At 44.0% G+C, this 24,734-nt stretch overlaps 3 protein-coding genes across 3 annotated transcripts in view; all 3 read right to left on the bottom strand.

The window, feature by feature from the left end:
- LOC141270754 (gastrula zinc finger protein XlCGF66.1-like) overlaps window positions 1-3,943 on the bottom strand; it is a 41,484-nt gene extending 37,541 nt beyond the window's left edge. The window contains exon 1 of the mRNA XM_073680865.1: window positions 3,861-3,943. The gene's annotated coding sequence lies outside the window, so the exon portion shown is untranslated. The remainder of the gene's footprint in view (window positions 1-3,860) is intronic.
- LOC141270752 (oocyte zinc finger protein XlCOF8.4-like) overlaps window positions 1-24,734 on the bottom strand; it is a 101,526-nt gene that overhangs the window by 66,497 nt on the left and 10,295 nt on the right. The gene's annotated exons all lie outside the window — the stretch shown is intronic.
- The window catches only part of LOC141270769 (uncharacterized), a 382,593-nt gene continuing 370,729 nt past the window's right edge, over window positions 12,871-24,734 (bottom strand). The window contains exon 13 of the mRNA XM_073680882.1: window positions 12,871-18,633. Within this exon, the coding sequence (XP_073536983.1) occupies window positions 18,036-18,633 (598 nt within the window). The 3' untranslated portion in view covers window positions 12,871-18,035. The remainder of the gene's footprint in view (window positions 18,634-24,734) is intronic.

The raw sequence follows: 24,734 nt of genomic DNA, 5'->3' as shown, positions 1-24,734 counted from the left end.
AAACCGTCTTGTTAAGCTAATGCGACCTCCACCACTTTTCCAAGGGGCATTGATATTGTCTTTTTATTCCACTGCGACCTCCACGTCTCTTCCAAAGGGCATTAAAACCGTCTTGTTAAGCTACTGTGACCTCCACCACTCTTCCAAGGGGCATTAAAACCGTCTTGTTAAGCTACTGCGACCTCCACGTCTCTTCCAAGGGGCATTTAAACCGTCTTGTTAAGCTACTGCAACCTCCACGTCTCTTCCAAGGGGCATTAAAACTGTCTTGTTAAGCTAATGCGACCTCCACCACTTTTCCCAGGGGCATTGATATTGTCTTGTTAAGCTACTGCGACCTCCATGTCTCTTCCAAGGGGCATTAAACCGTCTTGTTAAGCTAATGCGACCTCCACCACTTTTCCCAGGGGCATTGATATTGTCTTTTTGTTCCACTGCGACCTCCACGTTGTAGCATCGGCGTCTCTGCCCCTTGTTAGGCAGAGACGCCATCCGTCTCACCTTCCCGCTTCTGGCGCGGCGTCCTCCAGCGCTTCTCCCCCCACTGCTGCCGGCGCGCGCTCCTTCCCCGGCAATGTGCTTAGGGCGCGCGTGCGCTCCCCCTCCCTTAAAGGGACCGCGCGCGTCGTCCTAAGGAGTCCCCGGCCAATTGCCGGAGGACCTCCCATTTATAAGGCACCTCCTCCAAAATGGAGGTGCCCGAGCAAAGTTGTTGCACAGTGTCTGATCTCTGCTTCAGCCCTCAGGTTCCCCTGCTAGCCTGTCTCCTCGTCCTGCCTGCCAGCCTGTTATCTGCCCGTTACCTGCCTGTTTCCTGCCTAGTTGGTCTGCCCGCTCACCTGGGAGCGCCCGCCTGTTGCCTGCTCTGTCAGTCCGCTCACCTGGGAGCTCTCACCTGTTACCTGCCTGTTACCTGCCTTGTCGGTCTGCCCGCTCACCTGGTAGCGCCCGCCTGTTTCCTGCCAGCCTGCCTGGAGGCTCTGCCGTCACTTGCTGTGACCACCCGCCTGGTAAAACCAGAGACTACTTCCTGCTCTGCCGTCACGTACCGTGACCACCTGTCTGCCACCAGAGACTTCTGCCTGCTTGCCGTGTCCATCCGTCATACCGGTCAGTCCCAGCCATCTGACCAGTGGGAGCCACCTGCTCTCTTACAAGGTCGTCCCCAGAGTAGCACCTGGTCCCTCAGCCCGGATCCTCCCTGGTCACTGTGTCGTTTGCCGTCGTACGACCACGGTCGGTTCGGGTTGATACTTAGTCACGCCCCTCTGGGTCCCTCCTTGCACCTCGGCACAGAGGTTCCACCACCCGGACCCGTAACAGTTTGCTCGGGCCATGGAACCCAGTGGCACCCAAGCTCCCTCGCTCTCTGACCTATACCATGAAGTCTCCCGTCAGACATCCCAACAGGAGTCCATCCTGAACCACCTGCGGAGTGTCAACTCCCACCTGGACACACTGACTGCTCCACCAGTAACCACCGCTAGTCGCACGACTCGCACCCGGCAGCGCTGCTGCCCACCAATACCATGGCATCCGGCCCCGGACCCCGGCTTTCTGCATCTCCTCGTTTCGGAGGCGACCCCGCACAGAGGTTCCACCACCCGGACCCGTAACACACGTCTCTTCCAAGGGGCATTAAAACCGTCTTGTTAAGCTACTGTGACCGCCATCACTCTTGCAAGAGGCATTAAAGGCATTAAAGCCATCTTGTTAAGCTACTGCAACCTCCACGTCTCTTCCAAGGGGCATTAAAACTGTCTTGTTAAGCTAATGCAACCTCCACCACTTTTCCAAGGGGCATTAAAACCATCTTGTTAAGCTAATGCGACCTACACCACTTTTCCAAGGGGCATTAAAACAGTCTTGTTAAGCTACTGCGACCTCCACCACTTTTTCAAGGGGCATTGATATTGTCTTTTTATTCCACTTCAAACTCCACCATTCTTCCAACAGGCATTGCATTTCCTCCTAATTTTAGTCAGTTTTTGCTTTTCAATGCATAGGTGAACACTAAGGGAGACCCACTCCCCAATAATGGGCAGAAGGTTTTTAGTATGCTGTAATCCACGTCTGTTTCAAGGGGCATTGCAGTTCCTCATTCACTGCTTAGGCCAACAGTGCACAGGAGACCCAGTTGCTATAAATGGAAAAAAACGGTTTAGTTAAGGCCCTCTGACCTCCATGTCACTTCCAAGGGGCATTGGAGTGCCCCAAAATTTTTGGTAGGCATTGCACTCACGGCATGCCTTATAACTGTGTAGCCGAACCTCTCCTTTTGGTACAGAAACATATCCTACTAGACATGTGTGGTTGACTGGCCTGATATTGATGTGAATGGTCCCTGTTCCTCCTGCTCTTTCTCTTTTGCCACCACCTCATCCATCATTCATCACCTGAAACTTTGTTTTAGTGGGAGTCATAGAACTGGGATAGTAGCAGGAAAACATCCAGCAATCTTCGTAGGAGGTAGGATATGCGCCAAAACGCTGACCACCTCAGGCCTAGCCGCTACTACATACATGCGCTTGCATTCCAAGAAAACAAAGCAGATGCTAACTTCTATCATCATCATCATGCTCCTCACCTTGGCACTCTCAACTCCCCTGATGGAGAAGCCAGGGTCCACCGGAGGAGTCTGGTTCTCTGGTGGGCTCGTCCAATGCTGCCCTAAACCAGGCCAGGCTAAGAAAAGTGTGTGGGGGGATGTTCCAAGGAGAAATAGGGGCGGCTGGGGACCGTTTATGGACACCCGGCTGCCCCCAGGCGGCTGGGGACCGTGTGTGGGCACCCGGCCGCGGGGCGGCTGGGGACCGAGTATGGACACCCGGCCGCCCCCTTGCGGCTGGGCACCGAGCGTGGACACCCGGCCGCCGGGCGGCTGGAGACTGAGTATGGATACCTCGCTGCCGAAGCAGCCATGAGGTAGTGGCTAGCTTCGGCCTCCTCCAAACTAAAAGGCCCCATTTCAAGTGCAAGCAAGCTAGCAGTATGGTATTGCAACCTGGGGGTGGGTGGGTGGCAGGCTGCATACTTGCGCTTGTATTGCAAGGAATGGGGGAGGTACAATTGAACACTGCACTGGGACAAGGACTTGCACGGGGATAGTTGCAAGTCTGCATCTTCTGATGCGGCAAGGATCACTTCTGATGGGCACACTTTTAGGCAGTGACCTGGGTGTCAGAGATGCTTCCAGGGGTCTTCCCCATGCTGTTCCCACATCTTTTCAGCACTGTATGCATGTGTCACACAGCACATGGCCAGATAAGGTTGTAAAATGTTAAAATGACATTTCCCGGTGAATGCATTTGTCACGGTTGAAAGCAATACAAAAGTGCAAAAACGCATAAAAATGCTACTTGTGAACATAGCCCAAGGTGTGAAGGAGTATTTTTTGGGGGGGTTATTTATATTACCTTATACACAAGTCTTTACCCTGGAAAGTTCCTTAACATATTTCACAGGAAAACCGTTTCAGTTTCGTTTTTGAACGTTTTATTGTGAGCCCGTAAAAGTGGCTTAATACCTCTGACCACGATGTTGACAGCAGTGACCTGGGGGTGAGAAATGCTTCCTGGGGCGATCCCCATGCTGTCCCCATGTCTTTTGAGCACTGTCACTATCGTTTTGGGCACTTTTTAGGCTTTCTACAGACTGCCGGGGGTGCCGCCGCAAAAATGCTCGGGTCTCCCATAGACTAACATTGGGCTTGTTGCTTTGAGCACCCGAGCATTTTAGTGCTCGCTAAACACTACTAAGGATGAGAAGTCAAACCAGAAACTGCATCTCGGAATGCAGTAAAACAAAACACCTAGGCTCAGCACTGAGGGGGTTAATAGTAATGGGGAATCTCCACATACCTCCACCTGCAGAGCCGCACACTGGATATATGGCTGTTCTGTGCTTACAGGACCTGTGATGAGGTCACAGGAGGGGAGGAGTCAGGGGTCACATGATCAGGGGGCCTCAGTGTCTGCAGGACTCTGCTGTGCTGGTTGTCATGGTGCTGGATGAGGGGAAGTTTATGTGTGGGGTCAGGAGGGATTTACAGTGTGGATGTAGCAGAGCTGTGTGTGTACGATGTGTACGGAGCGGAGCTGTGTGTGTACGATGTGTATGTAGTAGAGCCTTGTGTGTACGTGTAACATCCCTGGCGGCGTGCTGGCATGGCTTACCACCTCCCACCATGCAAGACCGCACTCTTACCTATCAGGCCAGGCTGCACATTTTGCTCCAGTACCTGCTGTGTCTCTTGTCTGATTGTTTAGGGCGGTGGCGCTGTTACTTTCTGATTCTTAAAGCGTCCCCAGCCTATTGCTGTGAGTCACTGGATACTTAAACCCCCTCCACCCAGCAGGAGGCGCCTGAGCAACACTTTCCATCTGTGTGTTCCTTGCATCTGAGTTGCCACGTCCTGTCCTGTATCTAATCTGTTTCTGCCACCCTGGGGGCTGTATACCCAGGCCTGTTACCTGTACCTGTGACTTCTAGTCAGTTTCCGCCACCCTGGGGTTGAGTTCCCAGGCTCGTTCCTGTATCTTGTTCCTGGTTCAGATCCTGTCTGAACAGTATCCTAGTCCGTTACTTGTTTGTCTCTATGTCTGTACCTTCTCCTTTTCCTGCAGTATCTGAACCTGCACCTAACTCCAACTCGTTGTCTCTGTACTTCTGTTTGTGAGTTTTGTGTCCACTCGCTACTTCATTGCAAGTACCTTGTGTGTATCTGGTTCTGCTCATTCTGTTTCCCTGCCTCCATATCTAACTCCTGTGTTCCAGCTATCTTCTTGTGTTTTCCAGTCTGTTCCATGTGAACAGAGCCCTGTCCTGTCTACCGTACCTGCGGGTTTTGCTCTGCTCTGCTTGTCTACCGCACCTGTGGGTTTTGCTCTGCTCTGCTTGTCTACCGCATCTGCGGGTTTTGCTCTGCTCTGCTTGTCTACCGCATCTGCGGGTTTTCCTCTGCTCTGCTTGTCTACCGCACCTGCAGGTTTTGCTCTGCTTGTCTACCGCACCTGCGGGTTTTGCTCTGCTCTGCTTGTCTACCGCACCTGCGGGTTTTGCTCTGCTCTGCTTGTCTACCGCACCTGCAGGTTTTTCTCTGCTCTGCTTGTCTACCGCATCTGCGGGTTTTGCTCTGCTCTGCTTGTCTACCGCATCTGCGGGTTTTGCTCTGCTCTACTTGTCTACCGCATCTGCGGGTTTTGCTCTGCTCTGCTTGACTACCGCATCTGCGGGTTTTGCTCTGCTCTGCTTGTCTACCGCACCTGCGGGTTTTGCTCTGCTCTACTTGTTTACCGCACCTGCAGCCCTGTTCCTGTATCCTAGTCTGTACTGGTTCCTGTCTTGCCTGTGTTCCTACCAGCCAGTACCCACCTGTCTGCATATCAGCTGTGCTTGCCAGTACCTACCTGTCTGCATACCAGCCGTGCCTGCCAGTACCTACCTGTCGGCATACCAGCCGTGTCTGCCAGTATCCACCTGTCTGTATGCCAGCCTAACCTGCCTGTTCCTGCATTCCCCGGTGTGGGTCAACAGCTGTGACCGGGGTCTGACCTGGAGTAGCACCTGGTCCCTCTGCTCGGTTCCACCCTGGTTCACGGAGTCGATTGAGCCGCCATGCGACCTTGGTCGGACGGGTTGATACTTAGTCACGCCCCTCCAGGCACTCCTCGGTTCATGGTCCAGTGGGATCACTAATCACGCTCATGCCAGTCTGCCCGGGCGTGTGCATAACAGTACGATGTGTGTGTATGATGTATTTGTAGCAGAGCCATGTGTGTATGATGTGTATGTAGCAGAGCCGTGTGCGTACGATGGGTATGTAGCAGAGCCGTGTGCGTACGATGGGTATGTAGCAGAGCCGTGTGCGTACGATGGGTATGTAGCAGAGCCGTGTGTGTGCGATGGGTATGTAGCAGAGCCGTGTGTGTACGATGGGTATGTAGCAGAGCCGTGTGTGTACGATGGGTATGTAGCAGAGCCGTGTGCGTACGATGGGTATGTAGCAGAGCCGTGTGCGTACGATGGGTATGTAGCAGAGCCGTGTGTGTGCGATGGGTATGTAGCAGAGCCGTGTGTGTACGATGGGTATGTAGCAGAGCCGTGTGCGTACGATGGGTATGTAGCAGAGCCGTGTGTGTACGATGGGTATGTAGCAGAGCCGTGTGTGTGCGATGGGTATGTAGCAGAGCCTTATGTGTACGATGGGTATGTAGCAGAGCCGTGTGTGTATGACGTGTAAGAGCAGAGCTGTGTGTGTACAACATGTGCAGAGTGAGGCCGCGTGTGTGATTGCAAACATATATGTACAGTACAGACCAAAAGTTTGGACACACCTTCTCATTTAAAGATTTTTCTGTATTTTCATGACTGTGAAAATTATACATTCACACTGAAGGCATCAAAACTATGAATTAACACATGTGGAATTATATATTTAACAAAAAAGTGTGAAACAACTGAAAATATGTCTTATATTCTAGGTTCTTCAAAGTAGCCACCTTTTGCTTTGATGACTGCTTTGCACACTCTTGGCATTCTCTTGATGAGCTTCAAGAGGTAGTCACCGGAAATTGTCTTCCAACAATCTTGAAGGAGTTCCCAGAGATGCTTAGCACTTGTTGGCCCTTTTGCCTTCACTCTGCGGTCCAGCTCACCCCAAACCATCTCGATTGGGTTCAGGTCTGGTGACTGTGGAAGCCAGGTAATCTGGTGTAGCACCCCATCACTCTCTCTCTTGGTCAAATAGCCCTTACACAGCCTGGAGGTGTGTTTGGGGTCATTGTCCTGTTGAAAAATAAATGATAGTCCAACTAAACGCAAGCCAGATGGAATAGCATGCTGCTGCAAGATGCTGTGGTAGCCATGCTGGTTCAGTATGCCTTCAATTTTGAATAAATCCCCAACAGTGTCACCAGCAAAGCACCCCCACGCCATCACGCCTCCTCCTCCATGCTTCACGTTGGGAACCAGGCATGTAGAGTCCATCCGTTCACCTTTTCTGCGTCGCACAAAGACACGGTGGTTGGAACCAAAGATCTCAAATTTGGACTTATCAGACCAAAGCACAGATTTCCACTGGTCTAATGTCCATTCCTTGTGTTCTTTAGCCCAAACAAATCTCTTCTGCTTGTTGCCTGTCCTTAGCAGTGGTTTCCTAGCAGCTATTTTACCATTAAGGCCTGCTGCACAAAGTCTCCTCTTAATTGTTGTAGAGATGTGTCTGCTGCTAGAACTCTGTGTGGCATTGACCTGGTCTCTAATCTGAGCTGCTGTTAACCTGCGATTTCTGAGGCTGGTGACTCAAATAAACTTATCCTCAGAAGCAGAGGTGACTCTTGGTCTTCCTTTCCTGGGGCGGTCCTCATGTGAGCCAGTTTCTTTGTAGCGCTTGATGGTTTTTGCAGCTGCACTTGGGGACACTTTCAAAGTTTGCCCAATTTTTCGGACTGACTGACCTTCATTTCTTAAAGTAATGATGGACACTCATTTTTCTTTACTTAGCTGCTTTTTTCTTGCCATAATACAAATTTTAACAGTCTATTCAGTAGGACTATTAAACCTGATAGGGCACACCTGTGAAGTGAAAACCATTTCCGGTGACTACCTCTTGAAGCTCATCAAGAGAATGCCAAGAGTGTGCAAAGCAGTCATCAAAGCAAAAGGTGGCTACTTTGAAGAGCCTAGAATATAAGACATATTTTCAGTTGTTTCACACTGTTTTGTTAAGTATATAATTCCACATGTGTTAATTCATAGTTTTGATGCCTTCAGTGTGAATGTACAATTTTCATAGTCATGAAAATACAGAAAAATCTTTAAATGACGTGTGACCAAACTTTTGGTCTGTACTGTATATATATATCGATATATCGATTCTTATTCATGTTGTTTCATACCTTCATACAATGTGGGACAGAATGGTACCTTTTGGTGGGAAGAAGATAAATTGTGTCCATTGATCAGATACAGGAAAAATGCACCGATTAATGGAAGAAAAAAATGGGCACAATACGCAAAAGTTGTACCATGGAGTGACATATTTATTGATCTCTGGACACTACCTATTTGCACTCTTCTAAAAGAATGCTCTTTTCTTCAGCAAAATCAAGTTTTATAAAGATTAATTTACCTTCCCTAAAGCTGGAGTGCCATGATGAGACAATGGAAGAATTTCCCATCAATGGATAAAAAAGACAATGGCACAATCTGCAACAATTGGACGTCTGAAAAACACACTTGGTAATTTCTCAACAAGACCTATTTGCACAATAAGCCCATAAAAATTGGCCATCTCCTCAGCAAGATCAAGTTCTCCAAAGGTCCCTTCATCTTCTTTTTGGTTTGATCAATGTAGTTAATATGCCTCCCGAAACATTCAGTTTTCTGCATCATCAGGCACTGTCTTGTTAAATAACTTACATAATTGGAAATATTGGTGTGAAAAATGCACCAATTTTGGAGATGGAATGGCCAGCTGAAAGGGTTGGAGGAGGCTGGATTTTTTAACACTATGTGTGCATGTCCTGCAGACTAACATACTTGTTGTTAAATTATTGTTAGGCGTCCTGATGGTTCAGAATATTTACATGCTTGTCAATCTGTGAGATGGAAATTTTCATCGATTCTTATTCATGTTGTCTCATACCTTCATACAATGTGGGACAGAATGGTACCTTTTCGTGGGAATAAGATAAATTGTGTCCATTGATCAGATACAGGAAAAATGCACCGATTAATGGAAGAAAAAAATATTGTCACAATGCGCAAAAGTTGGAATGTGGTGTGATATATTTAGTGATTTCTGGACACTACCTATTTGCACTCTCCTAAATAATGGCCTTTTCTTCACCAAGATCAAGTTTTATAAAGATGAATTTAACTTCCTTAAAGCTGGAGTTCCGTGATGAGATAATGGAAGAATGTTCCATCAATGGATAAAAAGGAGGTTGGCCCAATCTGCAACAACTGGACATATGAGAAACAACACACTTGGGAATTTCTCAACAATGCATATCTGCACAACTAGACCATAAAAAATGTCCATCTCCTCAGCAAGATAAGTTCTCCAAAGGTGCCTTAATCTTCTTTTTGGTTTGATCAATGTAGGTATTATGCCTCCCAAAACATTGAATTTTCTGCACCATCAGGCACTGTATTGTTAAATAAGCTACATAATAAGAAATATTGTTGTGAAAAATGCACCAATTTTGGAGATGGAATGGCCAGCTGAAGGGGTTGGAGGAGGCTGGATTTTTTAACACCATGTGTGCATGTCCTGCAGACTAATATACTTGTTAAATTATTGTTAGGCGTCCTGATGGTTCAGAATATTTACATGCTTGTCAATCTGTGAGATGGCAAATTTCATCGATTCTTTTTCATGTTGTCTCATACCTTCATACAATGTGGGACAGAATGGTACCTTTTGGTGGGAAGGAGATAAGTTGTGTCCATTAATGAAATACAGGAAAAATGCACCGATTAATGGAAGAAAAAAATGGGCACAATACGCAAAAGTTGGACCATGGGGTGACATATTTATTAATCTCTGGACACTACCTATTTGCACTCTTCTAAAAGAATGCTCTTTTCTTCAGCAAAATCAAGTTTTATAAAGATGAATTTACCTTTCCTAAATCTGGAGTGCCGTGATGAGACAATGGAAGAATGTCCCATCAATGGATAAAAAAGACAATGGCACAATCTGCAACAATTGGACTTCTCAAAAACACACTTGGGAATTTCTCAACAAGACCTATTTGCACAAATAGCCCATAAAAATTGGCCATCTCCTCAGCAAGATCAAGTCCTCCAAAGGTGCCTTCATCTTCTTTTTGGTTTGATCAATATAGTTAATATGCCTCCCGAAGCATTCAGTTTTCTGCACCATCAGGCACTGTCTTGTTAAATAACTTACATCATTGGAAATATTGGTGTGAAAAATGCACCAATTTTGGAGATGGAATGGCCAGCTGAAAGGGTTGGAGGAGACTGGATTTTTTAACACCATATGTGCATGTCCTGCAGACTAACATACTTGTTAAATTATTGTTAGGTGTCCTGATGGTTCAGAATATTTACACGCTTGTCAATGTGTGAGATGGCAAATTTCATTGATTCTTATTCATGTTGTCTCATACCTTCATACAATGTGGGACAGAATGGTACCTTTTCGTGGGAATAAGATAAATTGTGTCCATTGATCAGATACAGGAAAAATGCACCGATTAATGGAAGAAAAAAATGGGCACAATACGCAAAATTTGGACCATGGAGTGACATATTTAGGGATCTCTGGACACTACCTATTTTCACTCTTCTAAAAGAATGCTCTTTTCTTCAGCAAAATCAAGTTTTATAAAGATGAATTTACCTTTCCTAAAGCTGGAGTGCCGTGATCATTTTAGACTTTCTCAGGTAAGTTTTGGCAAACTCCAGCCTGGCTATTTTATGTCTCGGGGTAAGAAGTGGGGTCTTCCTGGGGATCCTCCCTTACAGTCCCTTTTCATTCAGACGCCGACGGATAGTACGGGTTGACACTGTTGTACCCTCGGACTGCAGGGCAGCTGGAACTTGTTTGGATGTTATTCGAGGTTCTTTATCCATCACCTTGCGTTGAAATCTCTCGTCAATTTTTCTTTTCCGTCCACATCTAGGGAGGTTAGCCACAGTGCCATGGGCTTTAAACTTCTTGATGACACTGCGCAAGGAAGACACAGGAACATTCAGGTCTTTGGAGATGGACTTGTATCCTTGAGATTGCTCATGCTTCCTCACAATTTGGTTTCTCAAGTCCTCAGACAGTTCTTTGGTCTTCTGTCTTTCCTCCATGCTCAATGTGGTACACACAAGGACACAGGACAGAGGTTGAGTCAACTTTAATCCATGTTAACTGGCTGCAAGTGTGATTTAGTTATTGCCAACACCTGTTAGGTGCCACAGGTAAGTTACAGGTGTTGTTAATTACACGAATTAGAGAAGCATCACATGATTTTTCAAACAGTGCCAATACTTTTGTCCACCCCCTTTTTTAGGTTTGGTGTGGAATTATTTCCAATTTGGCTTTAGGACAATTCTTTTTTGTGTTTTTTCATTGAAGACAAATTAAATGAAGATAATAATACCAAAGAATTTGTGATTGCAATCATTTTCAGGAAGAAACTGAGTATTATCTGACAGAATTGCAGGGGTGCCAATACTTTTGGCCACCACTGTACGTACCTAGCTTCCGTCTCCAGATTGAGGGGCTGCAGAATTTCCATATACTTCCTAACACAAAGCTCATCCCATAAATGTTATACACAGTGGCTGCAGCACTAACATTGTCCACTGATTTCTTTCATCATTCATGAATTTACAACTATTTTAATCACCGACTGGAGCCCCTGCTCTCTAAAATTGAGTTTGCCCTCCACCCATATGCACAAACCTTTTTCAGGGACAATTTTACCCAGTGTTTTACCATTTAATACATAATTGTACATTTTATTTCCTGCACCCAAGTGCATGAACTTCTTCAACATTAAACTAAAATTACCATTTATCATCTCAAGCTTCCAGCTTACATAAATCCATCTGGAATATTAAATTATCCTCCTCTGTGTCAATTACCTTGCAGAAGATAGTATAATTTGCAAATATTGAAATTTTACTGTGTGCCCTTTCAGAGTTCATTTAGAAATGTTAAGAAGAGGGCCTATTACTGACCCCTGAGGTACCCTATGATCCAATCAGTGTGTGATCCATTAATAACCACCCTCTGTTTCCTATCTCTGAGCCAGCTGTTAACCTAATTACACATATTTCCCCCTAGTCCCATTGCTCTCATTTTATGTACCAACTTTTTATGAGGTTTATTTTTATGAGGCACTGTATCAAAATCTTTTGAAAAGTCTGGGAAGACAACATCGACTGCATTTCCCTGGTCCATTCTGGAACTTGCCTCCTCATAGCAGCTGAACAGACAGCTGCGGACTGATATTACTAGCCTGGGAAAGGGGCCATTAGCCCAAAATGTTCACTGTAGTTTCAGAGGCTGATGCTTTACCATTGAGCTATCAGGTTAAGTGATAGAGACTGGTAGCCTTTCTTGTCTTATGAGATCAATCATGCAAATACTCAGGGTGACTAAAAGTCATTGTGATGCTGATTCTGATGTTTGAAGAAAGTCACACATCATACTCACACATCATTTGAATTTGGCTTTGAGGAGGTACTGTATTTGTTAAGGTCCCAATGAGTTTCAGACATGTTTGCACTGAAAATCACAACCAAATAGAATGCCTAGATTTCTTCAACTGAGTTTATAGCTCAATGGTTAGTGCACTGGCTTCTAGACAGAGCTTTGGGTTCAAGTCCCATCAGCGAACAGTGACTTTTTTTTATTATTATTATTACAGTTGTAAAAGTCACTTGTCAAAATCAGTTCTCAGACAGGGTATTTAGCCTCAAACTGACATCATTCTGATGTTTGATTTTGATATCTGATCGTGTCTTAAAATGGACACCGTACAGGTGGGAAGGTGTATTTAAATGATCATCCCTGCTATGAAGCACCGAGTGGTGGGACTTAGTCATTCTGTGCTGAGAGAGTCCATTTAATACAGATGATGAAATAAGACTGAGTTACACCTGTCTGAATGAGGCTTGAACCACAGTGAAACCTCATTGTGAGAACCATCAAAAAATGGTCTTTTACAAAAGGGACAATATACATGCTCCGATCAGCCGAAACATTTACAAATACATATCTTTTATTATATAGGCACCATGGGACCATGTTAAATATTAAGTCATATCAAATTATTAGTTTCCAATACCAGTACATTGCTTCACCCATAGTAAAAGGTTCTGCTGACATACATGTAATATTTCTGTACTCTTAGTTTCGGTAACGTCATACTATAAGCTCAGAATGCCATAGATGGACTCACCAGGTGCTGAGTGGAATTTATTTATATTATTACATCACACACGGGGTCTCGGAGGGAGTGGACTTGGGAGCTACCACAAGACCTCTGCTGCACTTGGACTCTGACTTTCATGGACACAAAATGGAGTCAAGCCTTCCATTGAGGATATGGAGAAAAGATGAATGAGATACTACCTTCAACCAATTTAGTGGACTTACTATGGATAAATGGACTATTTTCTTCTACACATATTCTACATTTTTCTTTAATATTAGTTTACGAAGATAATCAAAAAAAACCACTATATTTTTTTTATAAGAATTATCGTTAACATCCTCCTTGGTTTATCATATATACACTGCTCAAAAAATAAAGGGAACACTCAAATAACACGTCCCAGATGTGAATGAATGAAATATTCTCATTGAATACTTTGTTCTGTACAAAGTGGAATGTGCTGACAACAAAATCACACAAAAATCATCAATGGAAATCAAATTTATTAACCAATGGAGGCCTGGATTTGGAGTCACCCCCAAAATTAAAGTGGAAAAACACACTACAGGCTGATCCAACTTTGATGTAATGTCCTTAAAACAAGTCAAAATGAGGCTCAGTATTGCGTGTGGCCTCCACGTGCCTGTATGACCTCCCTACAACGCCTGGGCATGCTCCTGATGAGGTTGCGGATGGTCTCCTGTGGGATCTCCTACCAGACCTGGACTAAAGCATCCGCCAACTCCTGGATAGTCTGTGTTGCAACGTGATGTTGGTGGATGGAGCGAGACATGATGTCCCAGATGTGCTCAATCTGATTCAGGTCTAGGGAACGGGCGGGCCAGTCCATAGCTTCAATGCCTTCATCTTGCAGGAACTGCGGACACACTCCAGCCACATGAGGTCTGGCATTGTCCTGCATTAGGAGGAACCCAGGGCCAACCACACCAGCATATGGTCTCACAAGGGGTCTGAGGATCTCATCTTGGTACCTAATGGCAGTCAGGCTACCTCTGGCGAGCACATGGAGGGCTGTGTGGCCCTGGAAAGAAATGCCACCCCACACCATTACTGACCCACTGCCAAACCGGTCATGCTGAAGGATGTTGCAGGCAGCAGATCGCTCTCCACGGCGTCTCCAGACTCTGTCACGTGCTCAGTGTGAACCTGCTTTCATGTGTGAAGAGCACAGGGCGCCAGTGGCGACTTTGCCAATCCTGGTGTTCTGTGGCAAATGCCAAGCGTCCTGCACGGTGTTGGGCTGTGAGAACAACCCCCATCTGTGGACATCGGGCCCTCATACCACCCTCATGGAGTCGGCTTCTAACCGTTTGTGCAGACACATGCACATTTGTGGCCTGCTGGAGGTCATTTTGCAGGGCTCTGGCAGTGCTCCTCCTATTCCTCCTTGCACAAAGGAGGAGGTAACGGTCCTGCTGCTGGGTTGTTGCCCTCCTATGGCTCCCTCCACATCTCCTGGTATCTGCTCCATGCTCTGGACACTGTGCTGACAGACACAGCTACCCTTCTTGCCACAGCTCGCATTGATGTGCCATCCTGGATGAATTGCACTATTGGAGCAACTTCTGTGGGTTGTACTGTAGACACCGCCCCATGCTACTGTACCTCTAGGGGAGAGAGCAATGGCATAATGAAAAAGTGACCAAAACAACAGCCAAAAAGGATGAGAACAGAGAAATGGTCTGTGGTCACCACCTGCAGAAACACTCCTTTATAGGGGGTATCTTGCTAATTGCCTATCATTTCTACCAGTTGTCTGTTCCATTTGCACAACAGCAGTGTTGCTTCATAACTGGACAGGTAGATTTCACAGAAGTGTTATAGACTTGAAGTCACATTGTATTGTTTAAGTGTTCCCTTTATTTTTTTGAGCAGCGTATATTTGACAGATGGACTGGTTTTGTTTTGTTTATGTAAATGTTAAATATTGTATATGTATATGATTCATACATAGGTGTATTTTATGGATACTACTTACTTTTCAATAACAAATAATCATTGGTAATTGTATACATTTTCTAATAAATATGGCTCTAAATTGTTTTCCTTTTTTCTTGTAGATGTGTAGCGCTTTACAATTCAGAGGTTCATATACCACAGTCAAAAGTAACATAAAGATAATACAATAATTAAACCAAAAATAATGATGACCCTGCTCATAAGAGCTTACAGTCTACAATGAGGTGGGGGTGACAAAGTACAGGTGCTTACTTACAATGATGGTCCAGAAATCTTGAAGGAATGGGTAATAGATAAAGGCTGCATGAGCTTGTCACCAGCCAATATTTGCAGTGCTTTTGGGTGTAGTGGAGTGCAGAGAAATAGTGAATGGGCTATATATAAAAAAGACTTCAATAAGGGAACGTGATAGGCCGCCTTAAACAGATGTGTTTTTAAGGAGCTCCTAAAACTGTGTAAGTGGTGGTTCATCCTAATTTCTTGGGGTAGAGCATTCCAAAGAATAGGTGCAACTCGGTAGAAGTCTTGGAGTCGGGAGTAGGAAGTACAGATTAGTGCGGATGTTAGTTGAAAATAACTTGCGGAGTGTAGAGAACAGGTAGGCCAATTAACAGAAATAAGGGAGATGTAGGGGGGTGCTGCACTGTGGAGAGCTTTGTGGGTGAGAACATGCTATTTAAATTGGACCCTATAAAGTATGGGCACCAGTGCATAGAGCATGAAGCTTCTGAGTAACAATTGACCAGACAAATAACCCTGGCTGCTGCATTAAGGATGGACTGGAGAGGTGAAAGTCGAGTGAGGGGGAGGCCAATTATTAGCGAATTACAGTAGTCAAGGCAAGAGTCGATCAGGGCAACAGTGAGGGCTTTTGTTGTTTCCATGGGGAGAAAGGGGTGGATTCTAGAAATGTGACAAGAGCGGTCAAAAAAATTGTATATAGGAGGTGAAGGAAAGATTGGTGTCAAACATAACACCCAGACAGCAAGCCTGCTGGTTAGACGTTATTGCGGTGCCACACACGAAGAGCGAGATGTCAGATGTAAGGAGGTAAGTAGACGGCGGGAGCAGAAGAAGTTCAGTTTTGGGAAGGTTGAGTTTCAGATAGAGAGCGCACACGATGTTGGAAACTACTACAGTCACTGGAGTTCTGTAGTATAGCGGGGTAAGGTCAGGGGATGAAGTGTATAGATGTTTGTCATCAGCATAAAGATGGTACTGAAACCAAATTTGCTGATAGTCTGTCCAATTGGGGCTGTGTATGATAGAAGAGGGCCAAGGACTGACCCCTGTGGAACCCCAATAGTGAGAGGAAGAGGGGAAGAAGTGGAGGCAGCGAACGATACACTGAAGAGGTGGTCAGAAAGATAGGAGGAGAACCAGGAGAGAGCAGTGTCCTTTACGCCGATTGAGCGGAGCATAGAGAGTGGGAGATGGTGGTCAACAGTGTCGAAAGCCACAGAGAGGTCAAGAAGAATGAGCAGAGAGTAGACACCATTACGTTTTGCTGTCAAAAGGTCATTGGTCACCTTGATGAGTGCAGTTTCTGTGGAGTGTAGGGGGCGGAAGCCAGACTGTGATGGATCTAGAAGAGAGTGAGTGGAGAGGTAACGGGTAAGGCAGGAGTAGACTAAGCGCTCCAAGAGTTTACAGATGAAGTGGACATTGGAGACTGGTCTGTAGTTATTTGTGCAAGATGGGTCAAAAGAGTTTTTTTTTTAATAATGGAGTAATGATAGGTGTATGTAATAGGTAGAGAAAAAGAGAGGAGCCTGAAGACTTCTTCTGTGTCAAATGTGGAAACTGAGCCAGAGGAGATGTGGGGAGGGATGGGAGTCACTGTCACTTTTTGGCTGGGAGCGGATATCCTGATGGATATTTTCTATTTTCTCTGTAAAGTAAGAGATCAGATCATCAGCACAAATGTCTGTGGTAGGGGCCTGCACTTTTAACACCTTTCACTCCCTCTTCAGTTCTAAAGAGTCTATTTGGGTTGCTGGATAGTGAGATCAGGGTGGTGAAGTAGGTCTGTTTGGCGATGTGAAGGGCAGAGCTATAGGTTCTTAACCTAAATTTATAGTTGATAAAGTTTTCTGGTGTGCGAGTTTTCCTAAATAGGCTTTCAGCACTTCCAGAGCATCGCTGGTGAAATCGAATTTGCGGTGTGAGCCAGGGCTGTTTTACTTTGTGTTTGGAGGTTCTGAGGGTGAGGGGCGCTACTTGGCCCAGGGTGCTTCTGAGAGTGTCGCTGTAGTGATATACAGACAGATCAGGACTGAAGAAAGAGGAGATTGGGGGCAGTGATGAGTGTAGGGAAATCTGTAAGTGTATGAGGGTTAACGGCTTGTAGATTTCTAAATGTTTAATAGCTGGAGTGTGCTGGGGTGGGCGAGGATTTGTGAGTACGAAGGAGAGAATGTTGTGGTCAGAGAGGGAAAGAGGGAGTTATCTAGGTAGGGGATTAAACAAAGCTGGACAAAGACTAATGCGGTAGCTAGGCAGAAAAATGTTCAAGGAACTGGGTGGGTGAGCCTGGGGGACTGTATATGACCGCTATTCTGAGGGAGAGGGGATGGAAAAGCCTGACGGTGTGTACCTCAAAAGAAGGGAATGGGAGTGATGGAACTGGGGTTGATTTGGAAAGTGCATTGTGGGGACAGGAGTAAGCCGACTCCACCACCAAGTCTGTTTGCAAGTCTCGGAGAATGGGAAAAATGTAAGCTCCCATGAGAAATAGCGGCCATGGAGACAGTCTCAGAATCCTGAATGCAAGTTTCAGTGAGGACCAGCAGATTTAGAGAGTTGGTCAGAAAGTAGTTGTGCAGGAAAGGAAGCTTGTTGCATTCAGACCATGGATTCCAGAGTGCACAATAAAAAGAGGAAGATGAAGAAGTACATCTGATGTTAATAAGGTTAGGAGGGTTTCGATGTGAGGTGGGTGAGTGATTGAAGTTGGCATAGGCAGGATTTGGGTTAACTGAATCCTGTCCTCACTAACTGCCGTTGAAATAACTGCTGGACACTTAGCGATGAGGACACTTTGCTTAAGAGGACACATGCATGCACCCCACATGCGTGCACCACCTTACTACATTATAACTTGCATTTTTTACTTACACATTGTCAACAAAATGGAAAAAAACATCATGACTTCCCTGTGTGTGTCTTTTGATGTCTAACAAGATTTGTTTTCTCTGTAAAACATTTCCCACATTCTGAACATGAAAATGGCTTCTCTCCTGTGTGAATTTTCTTATGTCTACCAAGATCTGATTTCCCATTAAAACATTTCCCACATTCTGAACATGAATACGGTTTCTCCTCTGTGTGAATTCTCTGATGTACAACAAGATGTGATTTCTCTATAAAACATTTCCCACATTCTGAACATAAAAATGGCTTCTCCCCTGTGTGAATTCTTTGATGTATAACAAGTTTGGATTTCTCGCTATAACATTTCCCACATTCTGAACATGGAAATCCCTTCTCCCCTGTGTGAATTCTCTGATGTGTAACAAGATGTGATTTCTGATTAAAACATTTCCCACATTCTAAACATGAATATGGTTTCTCCCCTGTGTGAGTTCTCTGATGTGTAACAAGATGTGATTTCTGACTAAAACATTTCCCACATTCTGAACACGAAAATGGCTTCTCCCCTGTGTGACTTCTCTGATGTGTAACAATGTAGTTTTTCTCTGTAAAACATTTCCCACATTCTAAGCATGAAAATGGTTTCTCCGCATCAAGAGCCATTTCATGTTCAACAGTCCTTCTATGACATAAATTATGCGTATTGGTCTTTGATGAAGATGAAGAAAGGACCTGATGAAAATTATCAGATGACAGATTTTTTCTGAGGAGGGATTGAGGTGTATCTGAAATATTGCCATGTTCTTCACATATATCTGGTACAATAATATGATCATCTGCTGCAAAATCTGAAAATATCAGATGTCCCTCTGAACTCCTGGTACAGTCATCTGTCAAAAATAAAACTCATTTTATTATTTTTCAATAACACTGCATTTAAATCCTATCAATATTATATACTTAAAAACATTTTCATACAAATTGTAATGCAAATTAGTTATCAATTGACTAAGAAAGTTGACCACATAGCAGGGACCATTAGATTATGGTGTTAGCCTACCAAGTTGTGCTGTTTCAATTTTTCACTTTTCTCTTGGATTCGTCTTCTCCATAGGGTCATATTTCACTTAGCTTTTCACCAATAATTACAAGTTACATGTTCAATGGAGACTCAAAAAGAGGCCTGTACGTCAGTGCTATTAGATGGTGTCCATCTCATATAGCTGTCAGGAAGGGTATGTAATCTAGTACAGAGCAGGGCAGAGGAGATGATTTATAAGCCGTCATGGTTTTGGCAAGTGTATGGTTTTGTTCTTTTTTTATGTAAGTAAGCAGTGCATACAAGTCCTTTATATTCTTTTATACATGGTGGTGGCGAAAGGAAACAATAACAGAATTGCTAAATTTTGCTCATATAGTCTCTCAAAAACTGAAATAAAAAGTTATCAAATCACACCAGTGAAAACAACAGCTTATCCCGCTGTAGTACCAATTTTAGAATTGCTGTTTCATTTGTACATTGTACGTCCAAGAAATTGTAATACAACGTGCTTAAAATTTCATATGTACCAGAAAATGGCACCACTGACAACTACAACTTATCACACAAAAAATAAGGCATCATACTTCGCCGCTGAAAATTCTATAACGTCTATCTCACAGAATATGGCGACACAAAAAAAAATTGATTTTCTGTACAAAAGTAATAAAAATAAATAAAACAATAATGGTGCTGACTTACAGAATAAAGACAATGCCTTATATGTGCAGCACGTGAACAGCATAAAATTAAAGGGGCTGTCCACTACTTTTACATTGATGCCCTATCCATAGGATAGGGCATCAATGTATGATCAGCTGTTGTTCAGATGTATGATCAGCTGTTATTCGGAAGTGCTCACCTGCAAGGCTCTGTGAGTGGGAGGCGGATCTGCAGTACACCGCGACGGCCACTACCACTTAACGGCGGAGCCCCGCAGGTGAGCACTTCCGGCGGCCGCCGCCACCAATAACAGCTGATCGGCGAGGGTGCCGCTTGTGGATAGGGCATCAATGTAAAAGTAGTGGACAACCCCTTTAAAAACATTAAAAAACAACTAACTGTTTTATTTCTCCATATAAAGAGTTAATAAAAGTTGGTTAAAAGTTATACGGCTAAATTCTGTCACTGACAAATACAACTCGTCCTGAAAAAAAACAAAACTTCTCAAGCTGTTATGATGACAAAGAAACAAAAATACCAAGGCTCTTACAATGGGACAATTAAAAATGAAAAATAAATAAATAAAAAAAATAGCTTTGTAATAAAGACTTAAAATGAGCGCGTTCAAAAGGGGATAATGGACACATCAGATGAACATTTGTATACTGTTTTCATGTATAGAGATGTAACCCCCAGACAGAGTGCCCTTCAGAATGAGAATATAGACTTAGGCATCAATCAGATCAATTGCTCAGTGACGAATGGACAGCACTGAGATGATAACACGGATGACATCTGAGTATTACCAGGTTTTTTCACAGGTACATTCACTAGAGCGGGAAGCATGATCTACAAAAAATGGGACTTCTCTCCTTTTTTTGGCGGTCAGTCTTAGGTTACATTAACATTTGTGTTTGTCTGTTTCATTTTAGGACAAACGGGATTCATGTCCAAAACTGATGTGTTGTACAACCAATGCAATCAGAAGCAGAGTGATCCCATTTATTATGAGGTCAGTCTGGATTCTGAAATGTGTCATTTTAAGAATGGAAAACGTAGTTCTGCATGATGAACCCTTCTAAAAATGTAAATTTATATACCAGAATATTTTGCTTGTTAAGAAGAATGTTTTCAGGCTGAGAAATGTATTGTGTACATAGCAGTGCAGCCTGTGGCTCACTAGTAATGTTTCTGCCTTCCATATCAGGGGTAGAGATGAGCGTTGTTCTACTCGAACTGTTCGCCAATCTCAAATTCGAGCTGTTTTGGGCGGTGTTCGAGCCGTTCGGCGAACACGAACAATTTGAGAAAAATTCGGCTGTTCGAGGTTATGTTCGATAACTGTTCGTGCACCAAAATCATAACTGGATTTTTTCTCAGTAATGATGAAAATTAATGTTAATACGCAGTTTGAGTGTACAGCGGGGCGGGGGGAGGGGCAGGGGATGGATCTCTGCAGGAACAATGAAGATCTCCATTTTTTTTTTTCTCTTTCCCGCATTTACAGTGGGGAGGTGCAATCTGTCAGCCTATCAGCAGCGCACACACGGAGCGAACTGCTGTTTTTCACACAAGCAAGGGCATGTGTCATTGGCAGTGTATGTCACATATCCTTGCCCAATAAGACCAAGCCATTTTCCCCGTCGCCACCATTTTCTCACTGCTGCAGCTGCGTGTTAGACGGCACTGCTGTTGCTGTGTGCGCTATACCTTGTTAATTTCAAGCCAATTTTCGCACAAATCTACAGATAGCTTGGGAGTAGGGAATAGTTGTGATTGCAGTCCTTTTAAGGACTAGGTTACAGCATTTCCTACGACTTTTATCAGGCAGGTCTGTGCTCTTAAATAGATAGGTTGGGAGAAAAGACTAATTGTAATTGCAGTCCTTTTCAGGACTAGGTTACATCAGTTCCTATCAGTTTTTGCCAGGCAGGTCTGTGCCAGTGCTGTGCAAGTTTTTTTCACAGCATTTGGCTGAATCTAGCAAAGCTAATCCTTTTTGGCCTATTGCAGAGTGTGTTAGTCAGTGGAGTAGCCTATCTGTGTTGCAAGATATACCACCTGTTTATAGAATACCAATTTTTTTACTGCACCTAGTGAAGTAAAATCTTTTGGGCATAGCATCATTCTATTAGTCCATCTATACTGACCTCCATCAGGTTGCAAATTGAATATAATTTTTTTCTGCATCTAGCTCTGAAAAAATATTTGGGCTTTTAGCAGTGTGTGGGACTTGTTCTATTAGTCCATCTATACTGACCTCCATCAGGTTGCAAACTGAATATAATTTTTATCTGCATCTACCTCTGAAAAAATATTTGGGCTTCTAGCTGTGTGTGGGACTTGTTCTATTACTCCATCTATACTGACCTCCATCAGGTTGCAAACTGAATATAATTTTTTTCTGCATCTAGCTCTGAAAAAATATTTGGCCTTCTAGCAGTGTGTGGGACTTTCTGTATTAGTCCATCTATACTGACCTCCATCAGGTTGCAAACTGAATATATTTTTTTTCTGCATCTACCTCTGAAAAAATATTGGGCTTCTAGCTGTGTGTGGGACTTGTTCTATTAATCCATCTATACAGACCTCCATCAGGTTGCAAACTGAATATATTTTTTTTCTGCATCTACCTCTGAAAAAATATTGGGCTTCTAGCTGTGTGTGGGACTTGTTCTATTAATCCATCTATACAGACCTCCATCAGGTTGCAAACTGAATATAATTTTTTTCTGCATCTAGCTCTGAAAAAATATTTGGCCTTCTAGCAGTGAGTGGGACTTTCTCTATTAGTCCATCTATACTGACCTCCATCAGGTTGCAAATTAAAAATAATTTTTATCTGCATCTAGCTCTGAAAAAATATTTGGCCTTCTAGCAGTGTGTGGGACTTTCTCTATTAGTCCATCTATACTGACCTCCATCAGGTTGCAAATTAAAAATAATTTTTATCTGCATCTACCTCTGAAAAAATATTTGGGCTTCTAGCTGTGTGTGGGACTTGTTCTATTAGTCCATCTATACTGACCTCCATCAGGTTGCAAACTGAATATAATTTTTTTCTGCATCTAGCTCTGAAAAAATATTTGGCCTTCTAGCAGTGCGTGGGACTTTCTCTATTAGTCCATCTATACTGACCTCCATCAGGTTGCAAATTAAAAATAATTTTTATCTGCATCTAGCTCTGAAAAAATATTTGGCCTTCTAGCAGTGTGTGGGACTTTCTCTATTAGTCCATCTATACTGACCTCCATCAGGTTGCAAATTAAAAATAATTTTTATCTGCATCTACCTCTGAAAAAATATTTGGGCTTCTAGCTGTGTGTGGGACTTGTTCTATTAGTCCATCTATACTGACCTCCATCAGGTTGCAAACTGAATATAATTTTTTTCTGCATCTAGCTCTGAAAAAATATTTGGCCTTCTAGTAGTGTGTGGGACTTTCTCTATTAGTCCATCTATACTGACCTCCATCAGGTTGCAAATTAAAAATAATTTTTTTTCTGCATCTACCTCTGAAAAAATATTGGGCTTCTAGCTGTGTGGGACTTGTTCTATTAATCCATCTATACAGACCTCCATCAGGTTGCAAACTGAATATCATTTTTTTCTGCATCTACCTCTGAAAAAATATTTGGGCTTCTAGCTGTGTGTGGGACTTGTTCTATTAGTCCATCTATACTGACCTCCATCAGGTTGCAAACTGAATATAATTTTTTTCTGCATCTAGCTCTGAAAAAATATTTGGCCTTCTAGCAGTGTGTGGGACTTGTTCTATTAGTCCACCTATACTGACCTCCATCAGGTTGCAAATTCAAAATAATTTTTTGTCTGCATCTAGCTCTGAAAAAATATTTGGCCTTCTAGCAGTGTGTGGGACTTTCTCTATTAGTCCATCTATACTGACCTCCATCAGGTTGCAAACTGAATATAATTTTTTTCTGCATCTACCTCTGAAAAAATATTTGGGCTTCTAGCTGTGTGTGGGACTTGTTCTATTAGTCCATCTATACTGACCTCCATCAGGTTGCAAATCGAATATAATTTTTTTCTCCATCTAACCCAGCCAATAGTTTTGGCCTAATACCACAGTTTGGCCACTCAGCTCTGCTCGGTTCCCATCCATTGTTTTTTTGTGCAAACAACTCCAGAGTTGTGAATTAGTTAACCACCAAAATGAGTGGAAAAAGGCCTGCTGCTGGTGGAAAGGGGAATAGGCGTGTTGGGAAGGGGAAAAAAGGTTGTGTCCGTGGGGTAGGTGTTAAAGCAATAGTAACATCTGCAGAAGAAAGACCATCTTCCAGCCAAACTAAAATGTCTACTTCTTTTAGCGGACAATGTGATAAGATCCCTTTCTTACGGCCACGCCAATCGCTACAAATTCCAGATGAGGCACAAAAACAGCAGGTGCTTCAACGGATATCAAGTGCTCCTTTAAGTGGGCTCTCCTCCACATCAACTTCAACATCACAAATACTCCAGTCCTCAAAGGTGTCACCCCAATCGCACTTGCTTCCTCACAGCTCCCAAATCTCCAGCTGCCCGTCTGAGTATGAGGTAGAACGGATGGTTGAGTCTGCAGAGCTGTTTACTCATACTATAGCCTGGGATTCAGAGGTCGACTCCAGCGCTTCTGTGAATCCAGACGAGGAAATGATCTGCACTGATGCCCAGAATCTTTATGAGTCGGATCCAGGACCAGACGCAGAAGGTTCTGACCATAATGTAGACCCTCATTCCCAAACTGTAACTCCTGTTGGTGGAGACAATGAGGAAGACGATGATGAGACTCAAATACCTGATTGGAGCGACAACTTTAGTTTTTTGTCAGGGCAGGAACAGGTTGGCTCTGAGGACGACGGGTGTGATAACGCACAGGGTGATGATGATGAGGTTGGAGATCCCACTTACTGTCAACCCACAGTCAGCCAAGAGATGAGGTCAGCAGAGGAGGTGGAGGAAGATGCTAGTGACGACGAGGTCAGGTTGCGCCTTCCTGGACAGAAACGTAGTACTGGAAGCACGTCAACAACTGCATCCTCAAACAC

The sequence above is a fragment of the Phyllobates terribilis genome, unplaced genomic scaffold (assembly GCF_046119375.1).
Source record: "Phyllobates terribilis strain yellow unplaced genomic scaffold, ASM4611937v1 Scaffold_5__5_contigs__length_657084704, whole genome shotgun sequence".
In the NCBI taxonomy this organism is placed as follows: Eukaryota; Metazoa; Chordata; class Amphibia; order Anura; family Dendrobatidae; genus Phyllobates; species Phyllobates terribilis.
Note: the sequence above shows the minus strand (reverse complement) of the source record. Positions and strands in the feature narration are given on the sequence as shown.